Below are 21,047 nucleotides of genomic sequence, written 5' to 3'. Positions count from 1 at the left end.
CAGTTCCTGTAGAGTATGTCTGCTTTGCGTTTCTCTACCATGTACAGTCTTATCCTCCTTTAATCTGCTTCAAGATGGTATACATTTTTCTTATCATACTGGATATCTTATCTGCTGCAACTTGGATCCTGGATCCAGGATTACTGGATCCTGATGCTTTTGTTTTAATCTTGTTTAATCTAATTACCTTTTATATGAATATTTTATTTTTTATTCTTTATTTTATTTATCTTTTATTTTCTCTGATTATTTATTTATTTTTGTTCTAGTTATTTGTCTTATTTCATTTGATTTCTTTTGTCTCTTTTATCTCAAAACTGATTTTATCATTTCTGTAAAGCACTTTGGGCTACATGTATATATGAAAGGTGCTTTACAGATAAAAGTTGTTGCTTGTAATGTATTTTTGAGGTTGCAATTAATTGTTCTAATGATATTTATATTAACAGATCCTAGAGAGGGACCTTTCATACTTGCAGGGACAGATTCTCTCCCAGCTGAAATGCACTGGCTCCCATCATGTGGGGGGTCAGCTGCCTTTTCCTCATGCCAACATTATTCTAATGCTGATCTAATCTGACCATCATAGATGAGAAGGCCTGTTCGGGAAGGAACATTAATATTCTGTAGGATGCATGGTGGATGGTTGATTGTGATTGTTTTTCAACTCTCCACCTGGGCTGAAAGCCTCTGTGTCATACTTGTTAAAAACTGGTTTAACTTGTCTGCATTCTGATTTCCAGTTAGGGGGAAGAAGGATGCTGAGTACTTGTCACATTGGCTGAATGATCGAAAATGGCCCAATTTTTCACCATGGGGAATCACTCACTCCATATTCCCCTGTTATCTTGTCATGCACGTTACAAACAGGTAAATTTACAGACATTATGCAAGTCACTTGAGATGGCCATGAGGCGCAGGGATCTTGAATGTGAAGTTATTAAACAGCTGAGTACATGATGTCACATGTTGCCTTTGTTGATGGAGGAATGTAACCAGCGGCAGCTTTTGGAGAATTCTTACGACAGGTTGAACGGCTTGAGACGCATAGTTAACGGTTCAATATCTCGGCAGCAGATTTGTTCTATCCCAGTAACATGCTTTGTGTTAAACCATCGGGAGATAATAAAAATGGCTATCCCACCTGATTTCAGTTTTGCATTGTTTATTCCGTTTGGCATGCACAAACTTCTAGAATTGCTAGAAAACCAGCGGTCTGGTCAGCTGTCATGACAAAAATAAAACATTGACTCACAATTGAACTAAGGAAATGATCCTGGATTAAGAAGAACACAAACCATTCACCAGTCTGCATTAATTAAGGTGGCAACACTGGAGAGAGTGGACAGTTTTGACACTTTAACCTGTTAAGATGATAACTCAATAAGTTTTATCAAATCTTTTTCAAACTTTGCAAAGGAATCGTATGGGTGCCAAACTGCGATTGATTAATTTTTGAGACAGATCACCTCAAAATCCAATTCAATTTATTTTATATAGCACCTTTCACCCAGGAGTCGCCCCAGGGTACGTTACGTGGGTGTGTTGAGATACATCCCTGCATCATTTATACAGAATAATTCAAAAACATTATAAAGGGAGAAAAGGAAATGGAATAAAGAAGGCCAGATGAGAACAGAGGAGAGACATAAAAAAATACCCCAAGCCTCAAATGTTTCTCTTTTGCATACAATATGCATACACCAATCAACCATAACATTAAAACCACCTGCTGAATATCGTGTAGGTCCCCCTTGTGCTACCCAAACAGCTCTAACGCATTGAGGCATGGACTTCCCAAGTCCTCTATAGGCGTCCTGTGTTGTCTGGCACCAAGAGATTTGCAGGAGATCCTTTAAGTCCTTTAAGTTGTGAGGTGGGGCCTCCATGGGTCGGACTTAGTTGTCCAGCACATCCCACAGACGTTCGGATTGAGATCTGGGGAATGTGGAAACCAAGTCAACACTATCATCTGTTTTTTCATGTTCCTCAAACCATTCCTGCTACTGCAATGGGGGAGTACTGTTGCCATGAAGGGGTGGTCTGCAATAATGTTTATGTAGGTGGTACATGTCAAAGTAACATCTACACGAATGCCAGGACCTGTATACTGTATGTTTCTCAGCAGAACATTGCCTGGGGCATCACACTGCCTCTGGTGGTTTGCATTCTTCTCATAGTGCATCATGGTGCAAATATTTATTTACTTGGCCAGCTGCAACAAGTATTAAACTTGTGTGCTTATTGTGCAATGAATGCATTGCTGAAATAAAAGAATGAACTGGTTTCCCGACTCACCTGCTGAATTAAATTCTCAAGATGACGGATCCAACCACAAAACTTTTTTCAGGTGCTGCTAGTTGCTGCAATATATTATATTTAATTTAGTTATTCATATGTGAAAACTGCTCTACTTTTATACAGGTCTCAGTTAGTGATGGTCCATTCATTATCGATGCTCCGAAGCATGTGTAGAGTACAGATGATGTTGTTTGCTGAAACCCCTTATCGAAGCGCATATCGTTTCAAGGAGAATCACATGACCGATACAACTGAGCTGGCAGTCTGACACGAAACTTCATGTGCCCTTGCGTGTCAGAGGTATGTTGAGAGTTTCACTAGTTATTGGATTTCAGTGTCGAGTAATAGGGTCTACAATACCAGAAAGACGAGAAATCATCTTGTTTGGGAACTATTCGAAATTATAGCATCCAATAAGGTAAATGTTGTTTGCAAATAAGTTTCCAGTTGTTTTGCACTGCATAATTTTTCTGTAGTCACCCACTATTAATTAAGTATGCTCATTTTCACATATATCTTATTTAAATGGTCCTCAAAGTCATAATGGTGGTATGCAGTAAGGGATAGCAACTTAGAGTGCCTTCGTTCCATTAGCTCAGTTAATAGATGAAAGGTCGTGGGTTCAAATCTCACGGAGCACACCAAAATTGTAACCTGTCAGATAAAAAGTAAAAAAAAAAATCTAAATGGCATTAAGGTAGATGTTTTTCTTTATTCTAAAATTTGGGTAACATTGTCTCCTAACCTCCATTTCACTGGCCAGAAACAGAATATGTGCTATCCTGGATGAAGACTTAGAGGTGAAATTTTAGATCCACTGTGGTTAAATCTGAAAACTATTTCACCAGCAAATTCTTGAAGTACTTTTCCAACTGCACAGGCCATAAAGCAATGGAATGGGTACTCAAGTTTATGAAGGTACTTCAGTAGCAAAGAAGGTCATAAAGAAAACACAGAATGATCTGATGAACACATTGCCGTGTTAAACAGGAAAGCAAACTGCAGAGTGACATGTAAAATTAAAATTCCCAGGACTTGCTGCTGAGCAATAGTGCTTTTTGTGCAGAGACAATCCTTTAAAGAGGACATTGTGGCATTAAACAATTGAGGTACAAAAAACAATCAAGTCAGTTACACAGATTAGAGTGATTACAGATGGAATATTGAAAGTAGGTGGTAGACTTAGTAAGTTATTTTTACCTATTCAAGCAAAGCACCTTTTTGTGCCTTGCACTGGTGCAAAGTCTGTTTTTTTGTGCTGTCAAAATAGTAAAATGGATTAGGACCCACTCATAAATGTTAGTGGCATTTACACTTTGCGTTAGATCATCAAAATAGAGCCCAGGGCGTCCAATGCATCTCCCCGACAGCATAGACCTGAAAAAAAGCAGAAGTTCACCTTGCTGGTGACAGCCTGCTTCATTATTGCATTAAGCTCACTAATGCCATTCAGTCTGCTTTTCAGCAGGTATCTGACACTTGGGAAGAGCCAGTTGACAGAGGTCACACTTTGGTTCCTGGGGCAGACAGGATGCAGGCAGATTCTGTCCCGGCTGTGTGTTAACATCTTTCTGTAACATCTTTTTGTTTCAATTAACTGCTTAATCTTCATCATTCGGCTCTAAACGAACCAAAGGTTTCACTGAAAAAAAAACCTATTATGATTATCATTAAAGGAGATGCCTGATTATTGCCAGGGTTGGTGCAAATACAGAACTGATGTTTTAGATGAAGAGCCTATAAAAGTTAGTTCATTTGATTGTAAAGCACAATGTTGTGAAAATGCATCAAAGCGCTTTACACTATACCTGCCCAAAGCCCTCAGTGATTAAGATGTGGCAGTGGAAAGAAAATACTCCTTAGCAGGAACAAACCTTTGGAGGAACCAGACTCAAAGGAGGGGCCCATTTTTCAGGAGCCAGCAGAGGAAGTCAAGATAAGCAAGATGGCCCAATTCACATTGCCCGGATTTTAAGATTTGACTCATCTTAAAGCCATCAACTCACTCAGCGATAAAGTTGCCAGTGATGACATCCAAAAACAGCACAAGGGACATACAATCAAAGCAGTTTGTCAAACGGTACTTCAATGACCCCAAAAAGGTTCCACGTTATTTCTTGAGATTACAATGATGAACAGTTCGTTCCTAAAAAGGCCCCACAGCTCACTCAAACACTCCAAAGGCTTTGGTGCTTGGCCAAACTTGCCAAATGAGCAGCTAATTGTCAGCAGATGTGTTCCTGTGGGGAAGTGCAAAACTGGGATTTTTCAGAAGATGGCTGCTGTCTTCTCTCTGATACCCTCTAGTGGTCATCTCCATGCTTTACATAGGATGTAACAGTTGATTTAACAAAAACAAAGGGAATACTGTACATGAGATTGTATGCATGGCTTTTGTTGTGGGATCAACAACAAGAAATACACTAGTGACTAACAATGACATAACATTTTTGACACCATTAGACTTTTAATGAACCATAACCACTAGCTCCCTTCTGCAGAGTTTCTGAATTCACACGTCAGCTCCATTGTGTTGTCAGAATATTGCAACGCAACAGTCCTATTGAAAGGCCGCTGTGCACCAGGACAAAGCGATCAGCACCATGCAGGCTAGGCCAGGTGTGCGTACCTGGGAACTTGCAGGCCACCTCCTACCTGCTGGGGGTCTGGGAACATGAATAACCAATGAGAAAATTACTCCGATAGCTTTCAGGCTTGTCCACATACTCTTCAGCAAACTATAGACTGGGAGCAACGTTTTCTTGGAAGGCAGTGACTTCCTCCTTGAAACCCTGCCATGCACACTACTGTTGTTCAGTGTTCTCCTGATGGGGGACTCATGAACATTAACCAATATGAGAGAGGCTATTAGTTGCTTAGAAGTTACACTTGGTTTCTTTTGTTACCTCGTGGACAATCACATACCTTGCCCTTGGAGTGATTCTGTATTTGTTGGTCAATGACCGAGTAACAATAGTCTTAAACTTCTTCCATTTGTACACAGTCTGTCTGACTGTGGATTTATGCAGCCGAAACTCTTTAGAGATGGTTTTGTAGCCTTTCCCAGCACAAGGAGCATCAACAGTTCTGTTTCTGAGGTCCTCTGAAATGTCCTTTGTCCGCAGCATGATCCACTGATACTGCACAAATGTGTTTGAAGATGAAGCCCTTGACAGTCTTACCTCTTGTTCCTGCACTTTTGTTAACCAACCACAGCCGCCTTGTGTTTACTCCTCTGTTAGTCATGTATATTAGCTTCTCTCTGTCCTGTGCTCCCTGCTCACTCATTGTTCTCCGTCTGTGTGTGAGATCTTGCCTTTTCCCTGCAAATAAACACCCCTGCAACACCCTGATACACCCTGCATGCGGCTCGTCCTTCTCCCACTGCCTACGTGCCATCCACAGGTACTTTCTTTGACAAAAAATATATAATTGATTTTTGCCTCCATACTGTATAATAAAAATCTTTTTATAAATGGCAATATGATATTATCTGGAGCCTTTATTTGTTGTTGAGACAATGGTACGTTTAAACATGGTACATTCAGACACTTGTATGGTAATAATTTTATTATGAATAACATTACACAGCCCAAAATATGAAACAGAAAATTGCTTATATTTTTGACACCATATTTCACTATGAAAATTTACTGAATAACTACCACAATGAGATAAACATATTTAATTATACATATACTGATAAATGTGTTCAGAAATCAGTACTCTGACTTGATGAAGCCTCAGAAATATTATAATAACCTGAAAAATAAAGAGCATTGGATGTGTCAAATTACACAGATTAAATTTCAAATGGGGCACCATCATAATAAATAAGCTGTTTGCTAGAAACCACTCAAACTGTATGATTTTCTTTTATTAGACACTGACATAAACTGGACATACAGTAAGAAGGGAAATCTTCCATATCATTATCATACAGACACAAAGCATCCCGATCAGTATTTGGAGTTAATCACAGTAACATTATTACATAGATTATTGAAATGTAGCAATTTAACTTACTCCTTCCCCTTCGTCTAAAGAGGCCAAAAGAGGATGAAGATGGACCAGCACTTGTGCTCTGTTAGACAGAACATAGCAAACATCATTTATCTTATTGCTGATACTTGAAATTGTAAATTTCGTCACATTTACTTATGGTAATCCAATTTTGAAATCAAACATAATAGAGTGCTTGATTTTTTTCTGAGTACATCTCCTCTAGCTATATGAAGTGAGTTGAGTATTAATACAAAAATGTCATTTTGCATGTCTAAGAAACACTTAAAATGGGAAAAGTGACCATTATACTCGAAATGCAATTATGGCATTACCTTTGTTCCGGTTGACAGCGAAGGCAAAAATGAAAATTTTCCAGCGATTGCTGATCGAATCTGTTCATAAAAAAGGGGTCTATCATGTGTGTGTCATACATGCCAAAGTATAATAAAATTTTATTTTCCAATAGTATTACAGATACAGAAATATAAGCACTTACTCTGCTGTCTAAAAGCGTCCCAAACACTAAAATGAAGCAGCCCTTAAAAGAAGTTTTAAAAATAATTATTAGTATTTACAGGATGCATATGAAAGAAAGATGGATTTATATAAATATTTTAGTTAATGACCACTATAGTTTTAGTTAAAAATAATGTTCCATTCATTAAAATATTTAAGCGTAAGTGTGTTCTGTTATTCTAATAATATAATAATATCACTATAACTCCAGTATTAAAATTTAATGTCAGAAAATAATAATAGTAAGTATTAAATAATTAATACTTCCACATACCTGAAAGGCATTGAAGAGTGTAAATACAATCTGGATTCCAAGATTTGTAGGTGCCACCATGGTCCCTATGCCAAGTCCCCAGGTGATGCCAAAGATGGGAGTCAAAACAGCGACACACCTTGCGATGACCAGCAGAGCATTCTTCTCCTCAGACTGACGGTTCTCACCAACACCCCTCATCAGTACTTTAACCAGAATCACAATTAGAATGAGCAGGTTCACAGCGACTATGGTCAAGGCTGGAATCACAAATGCCAGGAGGGCCTTAGTCTGGTACCAGTTCAACCAACATACATCATCTTGCCTGAAGTAGCCATTTTTAGGGGCTGTGACTGCAATGGTGATTATGGCAATGATGAGTGGTGCCCCGTAGCCCACTGTGAAGGCAATGGCCATCATAGTGCGCTTTGACATGTGGGAGAAAACCATCATGGTACGGCAGAAGAGGAAGAGAGCAGAGATCAGCATCCAGAAGAACAAGGCAAGATAAAAGAAGTGAATGAAAAAGGTTGCAGCACTGCATGAATTCTTCGGTGTGGACTGGCCTACATTTGACACAGCCGCTCCAATGATGAACCATATGTCAGCAATCAGCAGAGACAGAGCAATGTTCACTATAGCGACATGTCGCATGTGTGACGTGCTGTTCTTAGTGACAACACTCCACACAAATGCTTCAATTATAAGGCATAAGACCAGGGATCCCATTGATATGCTGACTCCAATATACGTGATGTAATTCAGAGCAACCTCAATGGATTCAGGTACGAAAAGTGGCATTAATATCGAAAAGGAAGTCAGGTGGTTACAGGAACAGGTGACACTGTCATTCGTTTCAGATTGCAGTTGACATCCAGTTGAGTCCCAGCCTCCAATGCCTTGAAAAACTTTGAAGTTCCAAAACACACACTGGTTGTTTCCCTTTGTTTTGTTTGTTATATCGAATGTCAGCGAAACATTATTAATGGTTTCGATTACATAGGCTAACATGACAACTCCATTGATAGAGTTGTTCGTACTGCTTCCAGTGGTCCTTGTAGGTAAGACAAACTCAAGAGTCGTAAAGACGATTGTTGTGATACTCGTGTTGCTGGGAAGACCTTGACTTGGGATGAATATCTTAGATGAATTCATGGCTTCACTGAAAGGACCTGTTAATGTGGTTTTGATTAGCTCAATGTTTGCTGTACTTATTGTAAAGGAATTGCTTGATAGACTGTGTGTAATATTTTCTATTGACTCCAGTAAAGTAGAGCTTGTGCTTTGGGATCTGTTGTTACTGTTCAGTCCTGCCCACGATTGCTGAGTTTGGGGTGACACCAAAACTGATACGGTTTCCAAAACATTCTACAAAAAAAAAGAAAGAAAAAACAATATAAGGGTAAAATGTAATAATTATATTAAACAGTATACTTGATGTTAGGATTTAGAGTATACTTCTTTCTTCCTGGATTTTTTTTCTTGGTCTGAAGTTCAGATGTTATAGCTGATATCAGACCTTGAAATCCTATTTCTATTAAATAGACATAATTTCCTTTACACAACAGAGCATATTTATAAGTAGCATGGTACTAATTGTTAAATTAAAAATGTGTGGTCATTACAAACCAAATAACTAACACAGTCTACAGTAAATCTTACATCCCAATATGAGCCCCCCGCCCCCCACAAAACCATTGACATTTCAACATACTTGCATTGAAGTTTTGCTTATATTTTGTGAAACACTTGCAACTATGCCAAGTATGTTCACAACAGAGGAAATGGTGGCCGATGACTGTGTTATGTTTGATTTAAAATTGGTAGTAGTTGTCTTGAGGTCATTCACAAATGATGATACACTAGCTGAATTCAGACTCTGCGGACAGGTAAACAAGAATTAAAAATGAACAGAAGATTTTTAGACAAATGATCATAGCAAAATACCAAGTACCAGTGCTTTGGAATAGTCAGTAATTTCCAATTAATTGAGTGTGTAGAAATAGTATGATTTGTAGAAAACAACACAGACTAAATAGTCTAAAAATATAGCAATTAGTTTCTTAAGACTGAATTTTAGAAAAAAAATGATTCCCTATAAATAGTTTTCTTGAAATAATGTAAATAATGTAAGCTTAACCTATATGAAATGACACAGTGGCTGAGTGGATAGTACTGTACTGCTACTTCACATCTACAGGGCTGGAAAACCAAATCACACCGACACCCTGTGTGTGTGTGTGTGTGTGTGTGTGTGTGTGTGTGTGTGTGTGTGTGTGTGTGGAGTCTGCATGTTCTCCTTATCACTGTATAATCATGCATGATGTGCGGAAACATACTGCAGTTCTTCAGAATGACACAATGTATATATGATTAATGTACTGTATCACCTTATACTGGGTAAGCAGTGTGATAACAGGTGGGTGGATGGATGGTTAGTATTCAGAAGGTGCTACCTGAGAAAACAGCAATAGTGTCACTATTGGGCTGAAGACACAGTTGTCCTCCTGAAGGTTCCACTTCCCATTTGCACAAACTGCAGTCCTGTTGCCCGTAAAATTGGCTGGGCAAAGCACAGTAGCTATATTTCCATTCATACCAGCACCGTATGTTATGTCATTACAGTCAGGCGCTAGAATAAATACATGTGAAGATGGATTAGGGCTTTAAGATGCTTGAAGTTAGATTAGTGTTTTAAGATTAGAGCTCAAAATTGAAAAGCAAAGGCATGTTTCCACTGGGATTACATGATAAGTACTTTTCAGAAATGCTGCTAACGGACAAAATGCATTGCATTGTGCATTTATAACAAAGGGAATAAAAATTCATTTTGAATAGGGTTGAATGCTGAATAAGGCTACCTGTTTTTAAACATTTGTTAACATCGTACCTCCACTGAAAAACATTAGCGTTACATCATCTGTCAATGTTTGAGTTGTAGATCCTTTCCTGACCATCACTTGGCATGTGAGTTGCTTTGTATCGCACTGCTTTGGTACTGGGTATGCAACACTGACACACAGCATGTTTGTAATGGTCTGTACTGTGAAATGAAAAACATCAAATGTACAATATTCAACTGCAATATTAAACATCTCCAACATTCAAACAAATACTTTTCTCACATCTACATTAATTTTTAAACTTTCTGTGTGACACATTGTCATTTTTACATTTACATTATTAAAGTTGTTAAAGTTTAAAAGGATAATCTAATTGAAAATTAACTATACAGACCAGCTTTACATGCAGAGTACACGGACATTAAATCAATTTAATCATCCTTTAAATAATTTTATGCATACACTAATGTAAAGTAATATTAATGGCCATGTAAATTACATATCCAACTACATATCAAGCAATGTACAGGAACTTGCCAAACGACAATGAAACCATTAGATATTTATTTTAATTAATAAAAATTACCAGAGGGTATTTCGACAGAACCATCCATCCATGTCGCTGTAACATTTTTAAGTAGGTAGTATGTAACACAGCAGGTCAGTGGGATATTTTCATTCGCTCCACATGGAACATTAGTTGCTAACATGTTCAGCTGAATAATGGGAGGAACGACATTTGTAACTGAAATGGATTCCTTGTGGGTGAATGTGAAGATTGACTGAGTCATTGTGAACATGTATATTCCTAGATTATAAAGAGAAAAGCAACAGCAAGAAACATGGATATTACTCACGGTGGATAACAGATAAAAGTATTACCATGTATCTTAGCCAGGGAGCTGATTTATAAAGTTCAGCTTTTCACATTCCTGAATGCCAGCGGTCCAAAACAGCTTTTTATTTCATAATGCTTCTTTACATAATAATTGTGTGCTCTGTCAATCACTGTCAGGGGGTGGAATCGAGCTGGTGATTGGATAAAGTGCTTCCGTGACAACATTTGAAATTTTCACCATTTTGAGATTTTCAGTTTTAGTGGTCATGATTAAAAGTTGAAATATTATCAGATGGGAACCAATATAATGCAGTACAGACTAAACCCTTGAATAAATCAATATTAGCCTGGGTTTATCGTAGTACTGAAAGACATGTACATATGTACTGTGCTGACAGTAAGAAAATGCATGTCTACATGGTTTTTTTTAAACAGGAATGTTTACCATGTTTAGTGGATGAAAAATGCCATGTGGAGACGTATAGAGGGGAAAATCCCATGTGAAGGCGTATTCTATCCCGCAGAGTATACCCTGACAGCGTTTCATAGGGTAAGAGGTTTGGCCTGACAGAGCCTCTTTCCTGCATTTGCTCTGCTACGCATCCAACTACTGACTTCCCTTACATCCTCCACAGCCTCCCAGGACTTTTCAAACTACTTCCTATATCTGCTTGGCTGAGTAATGGATCTCAAAAGATTAGCAAATCACAGGCTCAGTCCCACCGCCCTCAAAGTGATCGACAGAGTGCTCTGGCATCATGAAATAAAAAGCTGGTTCATAGAACTGTCATTCAGAAACACATCAATGTGAAAAGCCGAACTTTATTGTGAAATATAGTTAAGAATTAATATCTAATTAATTATTAATATCTAATAATTAAGATATTTTTATTATTCCAACGATTTTTTTTTAGTTGTGTTTTTTATTCCAATTTGTTCCACATCTGTATGTAAATGAGTTGGGCAGCCTTAAGCCTTTTTCTAAAGCACTATTGGCCAAGGGGGACTTGATTTCTGCTCCATTACTTTTTAACTTGTTCAATCCACATGGACAGTGCACATATTGACATAGTTTTGGCACAAATGGAGCCCCATATATTTGAACGGGATAGAAATCTCACGACTTAGAAAGTCATACAGTGCGAACTTAGCATTACTAACATGTCAGCTAACATTTCTTCTTCTCCAAGCAAGGCCAAGATCATGGAGTGCAGATCAGCTAAATCTGCCTGGCCAGTAAGTGCTTTAGAAAAAGGGTTAGGGTTAGGGTTAGGATCAGGGTCAGGGTCAGGGCTGCCCAACTCATTTACAAAGAGATGAATAAAAAAATAAAATTTGGAAAAAAATGGAATAAAAAACAAAAACAAATCTTTAGAATAAAAAGCAATTAAACATTACTTTTGGGAATATAATAAATAAATACATTTATTTTTCGATAAATCTTTGGAATAAAAACAATTTTTCTTTCCTATAAATCTTTGAAATGAAAAAAATATACAAATATCATTATCTTTTGATTGATTTATTTACGATTATGTCACGTTTTATCCTCCATAGCTAAATGCATGCAATCTGGAAAATGGACTATTGGATATTTCACAGCAACATAAAAGTAAATGCAAAGTTTTGGCAGACAGAGTATACCGGGTTAGTCACCACTTAATACCATTACTATTGCCACTCTTTATTATGCACTAATACTCACTGATGACTGACTTATTTTAACCTAAAAATAATAAGTTGGTAATCTGCTCACCGTTGTCACCACCGCCCATGTCCTGAACAGTCAGTGTGGGAGGTGAATTGGTGATTGAATACTTTGCCTTGTTTGACACCGGCAGACCATTCACAGACCATGACCCAGTTCCCATTTGCATAGTTGCTGGAACCACACAAGTCAGCTGCAAAGTGGTACCAGGATATATAATATCATAGTTCTTTATAAAAGGCTGATTTCCTTAAAGAAATAAGGAGGGGAGAAGCTGTTATCATGCAATCATACAGTAACAATCAGATCTGCTAGCGCTTTGCACAAAACCCCCAGCATCCAGCATCCCTGGAGCAGTTTGGGTCAATGGTCTTGCTCAAAGGGTCAACAGTGATATGGTTACTCTTTTGGACATGGGATCCAAACCAACAACCATCTGAACGCAAGCATTGATCTGCCATAAGTAAAATATTATTGCACTGCTTCTCAGTCCATTTTTTTGTTCCCTCTCAGTTCCTAACACACCTGTACTGTACCAGGTACTTTGAGTTCTTGATTGGCTGGGAGCTGGAAGGGAGCAAAAATGTGGACTTTCCGGGCCTCCCCAAGGACTCGGTTGGGAAACATTGACATACTGTACTTTATTCTAGAGCCCTGCACAAGTCTGAAATGTCAACTCGAACCCAGCCCAGGCCTATGGCATGCCTGTCTGATCCCGAGCCAGAACATGGAATTTCTCAGCCTGAGCCCTAAAACCTAAATCAGGAATGAGAAACTTCAGTCTGCAGTCGGGCCATGAAATTTATTAACAGCTATGATGGGGCCAGTCAGACTGTGGTATTGGCTCAGCAAACACAAGCAAAATAAAATTGTACTGCAACTATTTTAATTGTATTTATTTTTTAATGTAATGTACAGTCAAACCTTGGATTGCGAGTGACTTGGTTTGCAAATGTTTTGACAGATGATACCTCATCCCACAGCTGCTTCCCCTTGAAAATTTTAGGTGGAACAATGCTGCTCTGGTAAATTATGTGCTTACCCGTACACAATTTCACTTCATGCATGAGCAGATCCGTTTCCTCAGCTGAAAACGACCTGGTTTACCATGCTGTTATAATAGCAATCTGCCATAGCTCATGCACCCCTGCCTTTTGAAGATGAGGTGACGTGCCATTCAGATTGGCTTATTGCGTATTACGGCCACAAAATACCTCTGAATAATTTAGTGAATTAGGACTGTTGTTAACTGTTTTGAATCTTTGTATATCTGTCTGCAGTGACAAACCATTTAGTGCCTGTGATTTTTATCCTACCTTGAAAAACTCCACTGAAGGAACTTGGGTCAACATTGTAACCCTGGGCCTGAAGAGCCACTGCAACCTTACTGTTCAGTACGACAATTGCAGTAAAATTCAAACTGTTTGTCTGCAGTACAAAGTCTGTAATCACACTGCCACTCCTGACAAACAAAACACAGGAATATCATTTAAACTGCAGAAATAATTAGTAATAATGTACTCTGATTTATACCTGTATAATGTATGTTATTTTTATTAAATCCCCTACTGCTATATTTGAAGTAATAGTATTAATATTGAAAATATTACTACTACCACTACACTCCAAAAACAGCAAAAACAAGCAGAATACTTAAATATACAGTGTTTAAAGTAGAAAATTTACCTGAAGCCAAGGACATTGACCGCAACAAAACCATTTAAATTTAGGTAAGTTTGTCTGAGCTGGGCAAAAGAACAAACTTCGTGTTAATCAAAATGCATGACTAGAAAACTGCTTTTTGCCTTTTAAAGCAGTAAATTGATATGTACTATGCTGATAGCATGTTACTCTTCAGTTTTAAATTACATTTAAATTATATTTAAGTTAATGTGTGTACTGTATTTAATATACATGAATGCTGGAAGTATTTTAAGAACATATACTTACAGTTTGTTCTATTGCTGATTTAAATGTTTTGAACATTGATCTTGATGAATTAGCCAAATTCTGGTCAAAGGTGAGTAGAATTTTAAATGACATCACCAGAGTAAATGCTTTAAAAATATGAAAGACAAACGGTAATTCATTCAGAACATTTTTAAATCAGGAAATACTTTTGCATAATCACCTACCATTATGAAATAGGGGCAAATTAAATATTGGGGGTACATGTCCCCCTGTCGCTCATGATACCTATATCCCTGCATTAAGTTTAACCTAGTGGTAAAACCTAAAAGATTACAAAGAAGTAGGTTCTCCTTAAACTTGCCAAACAGGGACTTGCTGACTGGGACAGGAATTCCCCCAAAGATTGCAGATAATCTGTATCATTTGTTGTCATGGCAAAACTTGCCAAAAACCAAGAGTCTCATGGGTAAAACAGAGATGAGTACGCAAAGAACATCTCAAAAAAGCTGTTGTTCATTCAATGCATTTTTTCCAAAGATTCAAGATGTTTATTTGTCACATTGAACAGTTAAACATGTGCTACATGCAATGAAATGTAACTCTGCATCACTCCTAAGTCTGCAGTGGTTTAAATAAAAACAGATAACTACCACAAAGCTAAAATTAAAATGAAAACGCAAAAAGAATAATGGTACATACCAGGATTTGAACTTGTGGTGGAGGGTGAAACTCCAGAGGGAAGGAAGAAAAATAATATCAAGTGATGTTCCTTGTTTTACAATATACATAGACAAAAAGAATAACTGTATGATTAGCGAGGGGATAATTCTAGGTAGTTCTGGAGGGAACAGAAGAAGCCTAAATAGTAGCTGCCTGCATCTGTTTCAATCATGCATTTTAGTAGGTCACCCATAGAACTTATATACAGTACACTGTTTAGCAAATCTGGCCCTAAATGTACTGATTCAGATGATCTGGGAATCAAGCACAGGATGTGATGAAGACTGATACATATCAACTATTGTCTTAGGGGTGCTAGTTGTCACAGGACCTACAGAAGACAGAAAGGACAACTGGATGATTAGCTACTGTAAAAGGAAATTCTAGGTAGTTCAGTGGTTACGGAGAGATGAGAGAAATTCTGGTTAGCGATGAACATTGTTAGACGTTACCTACAAAAAAAATGTTTTACATTCAGGAGTATTTTTGGGAGGACAACATATGTAATAAAAAAATTATGCTGACACTGAGGCTTTTAATTCAATGACTAAGAAATTGTATGACAAATGTGAAATAATTGATGAGACCGGGTTGTTTATATACAGAGATGTTGGAGAAACTACAGAAGGAAGGGAAAAAAATCTAATTCTGCAGCCCTGCTCATTCATGGAGCGTTAATATAATGAAACAGACTGATAAGGGAATGAATCAGAGACCATGAGTTTACCTTGGGAGAAGATACACAAACCAGGGAGAAGTAAGTGTTATTTAACAGGTCAGAAAATGACACAACACAGGTGGATATTTCAGGCTGTACCCATTCCTGCAAATAAAACTAAAATGCTGCTTCTCTGAAAAAGTTCTTTAATTCTGCATGCACACTATTTGAGAAGATTTAGCAATGGTTTGGCCCAACGCAAACCCTCTTTTGACATCTAGATGACAAACAAAATGCTAAAACTTTCAGAATTTACTAAAGCTGCGCAGTTAAAATTTAGTAGTGGAAAGGTGTTGACAGGCTAAATTTTGTGACTAACCAAACTGCATAGGTATTTGTGAGAGTTCTCATGCAAAGCACAAAATATGGGGGAAGACAGTATTTAAATGAATCACGCAACATGACTTACTAAGGTTTGCGGTAGGTGATTTACTGTAAATTACGCAATTATTAAATGCCAAAAAAAGCTTACTTTCATTTCAATTGGTAGAATGGAAGTATCATTATTACAGTGAACTACTTGCGTCTGTGTTCATAGGTTTGTGCATTCATAGTAGATCTCCCATAGAACTGGCAAATTCAGTTGGCTCTTTTTTTTAATTGCTAATTTGCCCTATTTAATAAATGGTCAACCAATCAATCATAGAATCTGATGAAGACTGATACATACCAGCTGTTGTCGTAGCTTTTGGAGTGGTGGTGTTTCTCACAAAACCTACAGAAGACAGAAGGGACAAATGGACGATTAGGAAAGAGGAAAAGCTGGGTAGTTCAATGGTTGTGAAGGGAAGAGAGAAATTCAGGTTATCTATGAACATTATGAGACATTACCTGCTGAAAAAAATGTGTTACGTTTAAGGACATTTTGGGGGGAGAACATGAGTAACAAAGACAAATTATGCTGATACTTATGCTTTCTGAATGCGGTACAAGTTAAGAGGATATTTCAGGCAAGAGGAATTCATAGACAAAAGTAAACATCAGTTTGGATGAGAATGTTCTCAAATTCTGCATACCCAATGTTTCACGTCCTTTTAATTGAATGACCACAGAGTAATATGGCAAATGTGAAATTATTGGACAGACCGGGTAGTTTACTCAGGGGGTTGGAAGAAACTAGAGATGGAATGAATACAAATTACACCAAAGTCTGGAAGCCTACTCATTCAAGCTACATAAATATAATGAAAGAAACTGATAAGGGAATGAATCGAACAACATGAGTTTACTTCAGTGGGAGTAGAAACACAAAACAGGAAGATGTCAGTGTTATTTAACAAGTCAGAAAATGACACAAACACAAAGGGATATTTCAAGGTGCAGCCATTGCTGCAAATAAAACTACATTGCTGCTATTTCATAATTGTGTCCTCATGCTAATGTACCCTGCAGACAAATCTGAAAAGTCTGACTCAAAATGAACTGATTCATATGATCGGGAAATTAATCACAGGATCTGATGAAGACTGATACATACCAGCTGTTGTCGTAGCTTTTGGAGTGGTGGTGTCTGTTACAGGACCTACAGAAGACAGAAAGGACAAATGGACGATTAGGAAAGAGGAAATTCTAGGTAGTTCAATGGTTGTGAAGGGAAGAGAGAAATTCAGGTTAGCTATAAACATTATCAGACATTACCTGCTGAAAAAAATGTGTTGCATTTAAGGGCATTTTGGGGGGAGAAGATGAGTAACAAAGACAAATTATGCTGATACTTATGCTTTCTGAATGCGGTACAAGTAAAGAGGATATTTCAGGCAAGAGGAATTCATAGACAAAAGTAAACATCAGTTTGGATGAGAATGTTCTCAAATTCTGCATACCCAATGTTTCACGTCCTTTTAATTGAATGACCACAGAGTAATATGGCAAATGTGAAATTATTGGACAGACCGGGTAGTTTACTCAGGGGGTTGGAAGAAACTAGAGATGGAATGAATACAAATTACACCAAAGTCTGGAAGCCTACTCATTCAAGCTACATAAATATAATGAAAGAAACTGATAAGGGAATGAATCGAACAACATGAGTTTACTTCAGTGGGAGTAGAAACACAAAACAGGAAGATGTCAGTGTTATTTAACAAGTCAGAAAATGACACAAACACAAAGGGATATTTCAAGGTGCAGCCATTGCTGCAAATAAAACTACATTGCTGCTATTTCATAATTGTGTCCTCATGCTAATGTACCCTGCAGACAAATCTGAAAAGTCTGACTCAAAATGAACTGATTCATATGATCGGGAAATTAATCACAGGATCTGATGAAGACTGATACATACGAGTGGTCGTGTTTGTCACAAAACCTACAGAAGACAGAAGGGACAAATGGATGATTAGCTACGAGGAAATTCTAGGTCGTTCAATGGTTGTGAAATTAAGACAGAAATTCAGGTTATCTATGAACATTATCAGACATCAAATGCTGAAAAAAATTAGTGGTTGAAAGGCATTGACATGTAATTTTGTGACAGAGTTCTCTTGCAAAGCTCAAAATTTTGGGAAGAGAGGAATTTCAGAATGAAGTTTGTGACTGAGCATATTGCATATGCATTTGCAAGAGGTCTCTTTCAAAGCTCAAAGTTTTGGGGAAGAGAGTATTTAAATGAGTTACACAACGTGATTTACTAAGGTTTGCCGTAGGCCAGTGGTTTCCAACCTTTTTTAACTCATGGCCCACACAGCCAAACACATATGTTTCCGCGGCCCACTGCAAAAGAATTTAAACGATCCCGCTTTTTGTGTCGGGTTAACTAAGTACTCGGAAGCAAGGCTGTTATTTGTCTTTATTGAATAAACTGGTAATGTATTGAATAAACAGAAAATATACATAACGGATCAGCAAGCCCCTTTGCAACACGATAAGATGCCTCCACTGCTTTACTGTTGTCGTTGCCAGAGAATGCTGTTTCAAGAGTTTTTTTCCTGCTTTGGTACTCTTTAAGTTTGTTCTCAAAAAATTCTATAGGCTTGGATGCATATTCACTATGCTTTGTTTCCAAGTGCCGTCGTAGTTTGATTGGTTTTAAAGCTTCATTTGACAGTATTTCTGAGCACACAACACAGAGCGGTAGCTGCTCGTTCTCTGCTCCAACATATGTGAAACCCAGCGCTAGGTAGTCGCTACTATATTTTCTTCGTTTAGGTTTATTTTGAGGCTTTTCAGTGTCAGGCTTACTTGTTGCTGAAGAAACGTCTGTATTTTTTCTTTTCAGTGATCCTGTTGTCAACCATTTATCCATTTTTAAATCTGCTTCAGCATTTATGAATCAAAACTATTTTAGATAGTCTAAGTTGGCGGGTTGTTATTAAACCAATCAGCGAGCTCGAATAGTGAACGCATAGTAACAGTTTATTATTTAATTTCTCATTATTTAATTATATATCAAATTATGATTTATTTGATTTTGACTAGACATTTTTTATTATATTAACAATATTGCAATTTCTATTAATAATAATTGGCGGCCCCCCTGCAATACTAGGGGGCCGCGGCCCACAGGTTGAAAACCACTGCCGTAGGCAATTTACTGCAAAGTGACTCTGATTCAATACTTGGAAAGAAGGATATAAGGAGTAAAAAAAAATCGTTCTTACGTGGTTGTGGTTCGCAAAACTGTCCATCAGACGGTATTCCATTGATGCATCTGCATGTGCCTTGAATGATGTCATCACAAGGGGTGTATGCAACACAACTGTCGTACGACCAGGCAAACTGTTCTTCACACTTGCACTGGAATCCAGGGCCATTCGGGTAGCAAACTGAGGACGCAAGAATGAGGGAGTCAGCTGTAAACAATGTGTTCAATTTATTCATATCAGCAAAGTTATGTTTTTCCTTAGGTAATGAAAAGAACAATTTTTTCAAATGTTTGTTACCCATCAGAATTGTTGGTAAATGCAGTAAGAAGATCCGGTTTCACCCCGATCGGCAGCATAACTTAAAATATCCGTTTGATAACTTGAAAGATATGGTGAATAATCAATCTCCGGGTGATTCCTTTTACCTGTTGTTAAGTTCACTCCAATAATTTCAATGGCATTACTGAGTGGATATGGGAATGGTGTTGTTGCAAGAAGGTTCTTCAGATCATTTATCACTGCGATATCTGACACGGTCACCTCAATATCAATGTCATAGTCCAATTCAATTTTGGTAGCTGTATGATAGGCAAGACGAAAAAGTCATACACGCAGAAAGTCGATCATACTTGAAAACAAAAGGCAAAAAGTAACTGTCCGTTATGTCATGAGGAAATCAAAACAGCAGAGGTCACTAAGGCTAGTTGTTGATATGCCATGCTACTGATAAGAGGAAGGCAGATCGGGTCTCAAATTCTCTAGTCTAAGTTTGCTGTCACATCTCATATTTGATCAAGGATCAAATAGCATACTTATTCACTTCCCGTCTTCCTCTTATTATGGGACATTTATACATGTGTAATTTTTAACGTGAATATAAATTAAAGTTTCATCCAGAAATGCCTCTGATTCAATACTTGGAAAGAAGGATAAAAGGAGTAAAAAAGAATCGTTCTTACGTGGCTGTGGTTCGCAAAACTGTCCATCAGACGATATTCCATTGATGCATCTGCATGTGCCTTGAATGATGTCATCACAAGGGGTGTATGCAACACAACTGTCGTACGACCAGGCAAACTGTTCTTCACACTTGCACTGGAATCCAGGGCCATTCGGGTAGCAAACTGAGGACGCAAGAATGAGGTAGTCAGCTGTAAGCAGTGTGTTCAATTTATTCATATCAGCAAAGTTATATTTTTCCTTAGGTAATGAAAAGAACAATTTTTTCAGATGTTTGTAACCCATCAGAATTGTTGGTAAATGCAGTAAGAAGATCCGATTTCACCCCGATCGGCAGCATAGCTTAAAATATCCGTTAGATAACTTGAAAGATATGGTGAATAATCAATCTCCGAGCGATTCCTTTTACCTGTTGTTAAGTTCACTCCAATTATTTCAATGGCATTACTGAGTGGATATGGGAATGGTGTTGTTGCAAGAAGGTTCTTCAGATCATTTATCACTGCGATATCTGACACGGTCACCTCAATATCAATGTCATAGTCCAATTCAATTTTGGTAGCTGTATGATAGGCAAGACGAAAAAGTCATACACGCAGAAAGTCGATCATACTTGAAAACAAAAGGCAAAAAGTGACTGTCCGTTATGTCATGAGGAAATCAAAACAGCAGAGGTCACAAAGGCTAGTT

The 21,047-nt window shown here is 37.8% G+C and overlaps 1 protein-coding gene and 1 long non-coding RNA gene across 2 annotated transcripts in view; both read right to left on the bottom strand.

The window, feature by feature from the left end:
• Nucleotides 1-5,875: 5,875 nt before the first annotated feature.
• Nucleotides 5,876-21,047, bottom strand: part of LOC125725385 (adhesion G protein-coupled receptor F5-like) — a 51,928-nt gene continuing 36,756 nt past the window's right edge. Inside the window, exons 20-24 of the mRNA XM_049002263.1 lie at nt 7,097-8,443; nt 6,803-6,844; nt 6,639-6,698; nt 6,328-6,385; nt 5,876-6,063 (exon numbers count right to left, since the gene is read on the bottom strand). Of these exons, the coding sequence (XP_048858220.1) occupies nt 6,014-6,063; nt 6,328-6,385; nt 6,639-6,698; nt 6,803-6,844; nt 7,097-8,443 (1,557 nt within the window). The 3' untranslated portion in view covers nt 5,876-6,013. The remainder of the gene's footprint in view (nt 6,064-6,327; nt 6,386-6,638; nt 6,699-6,802; nt 6,845-7,096; nt 8,444-21,047) is intronic.
• Nucleotides 13,865-18,121, bottom strand: LOC125725392 (uncharacterized). The gene is made up of 7 exons (XR_007387463.1): nt 18,098-18,121; nt 17,291-17,335; nt 16,484-16,528; nt 15,075-15,104; nt 14,415-14,521; nt 14,151-14,209; nt 13,865-13,926 (listed from the first exon to the last, which is right to left on the bottom strand). It is a non-coding gene; the product is annotated as an uncharacterized LOC125725392 (long non-coding RNA).

The sequence above is a fragment of the Brienomyrus brachyistius genome, unplaced genomic scaffold, assembly GCF_023856365.1.
Source record: "Brienomyrus brachyistius isolate T26 unplaced genomic scaffold, BBRACH_0.4 scaffold66, whole genome shotgun sequence".
NCBI lineage: Eukaryota > Metazoa > Chordata > Actinopteri > Osteoglossiformes > Mormyridae > Brienomyrus > Brienomyrus brachyistius.
The sequence above is the reverse complement of the archived record's forward strand: the minus strand, read 5'-3'. Positions and strand labels throughout refer to the sequence as shown.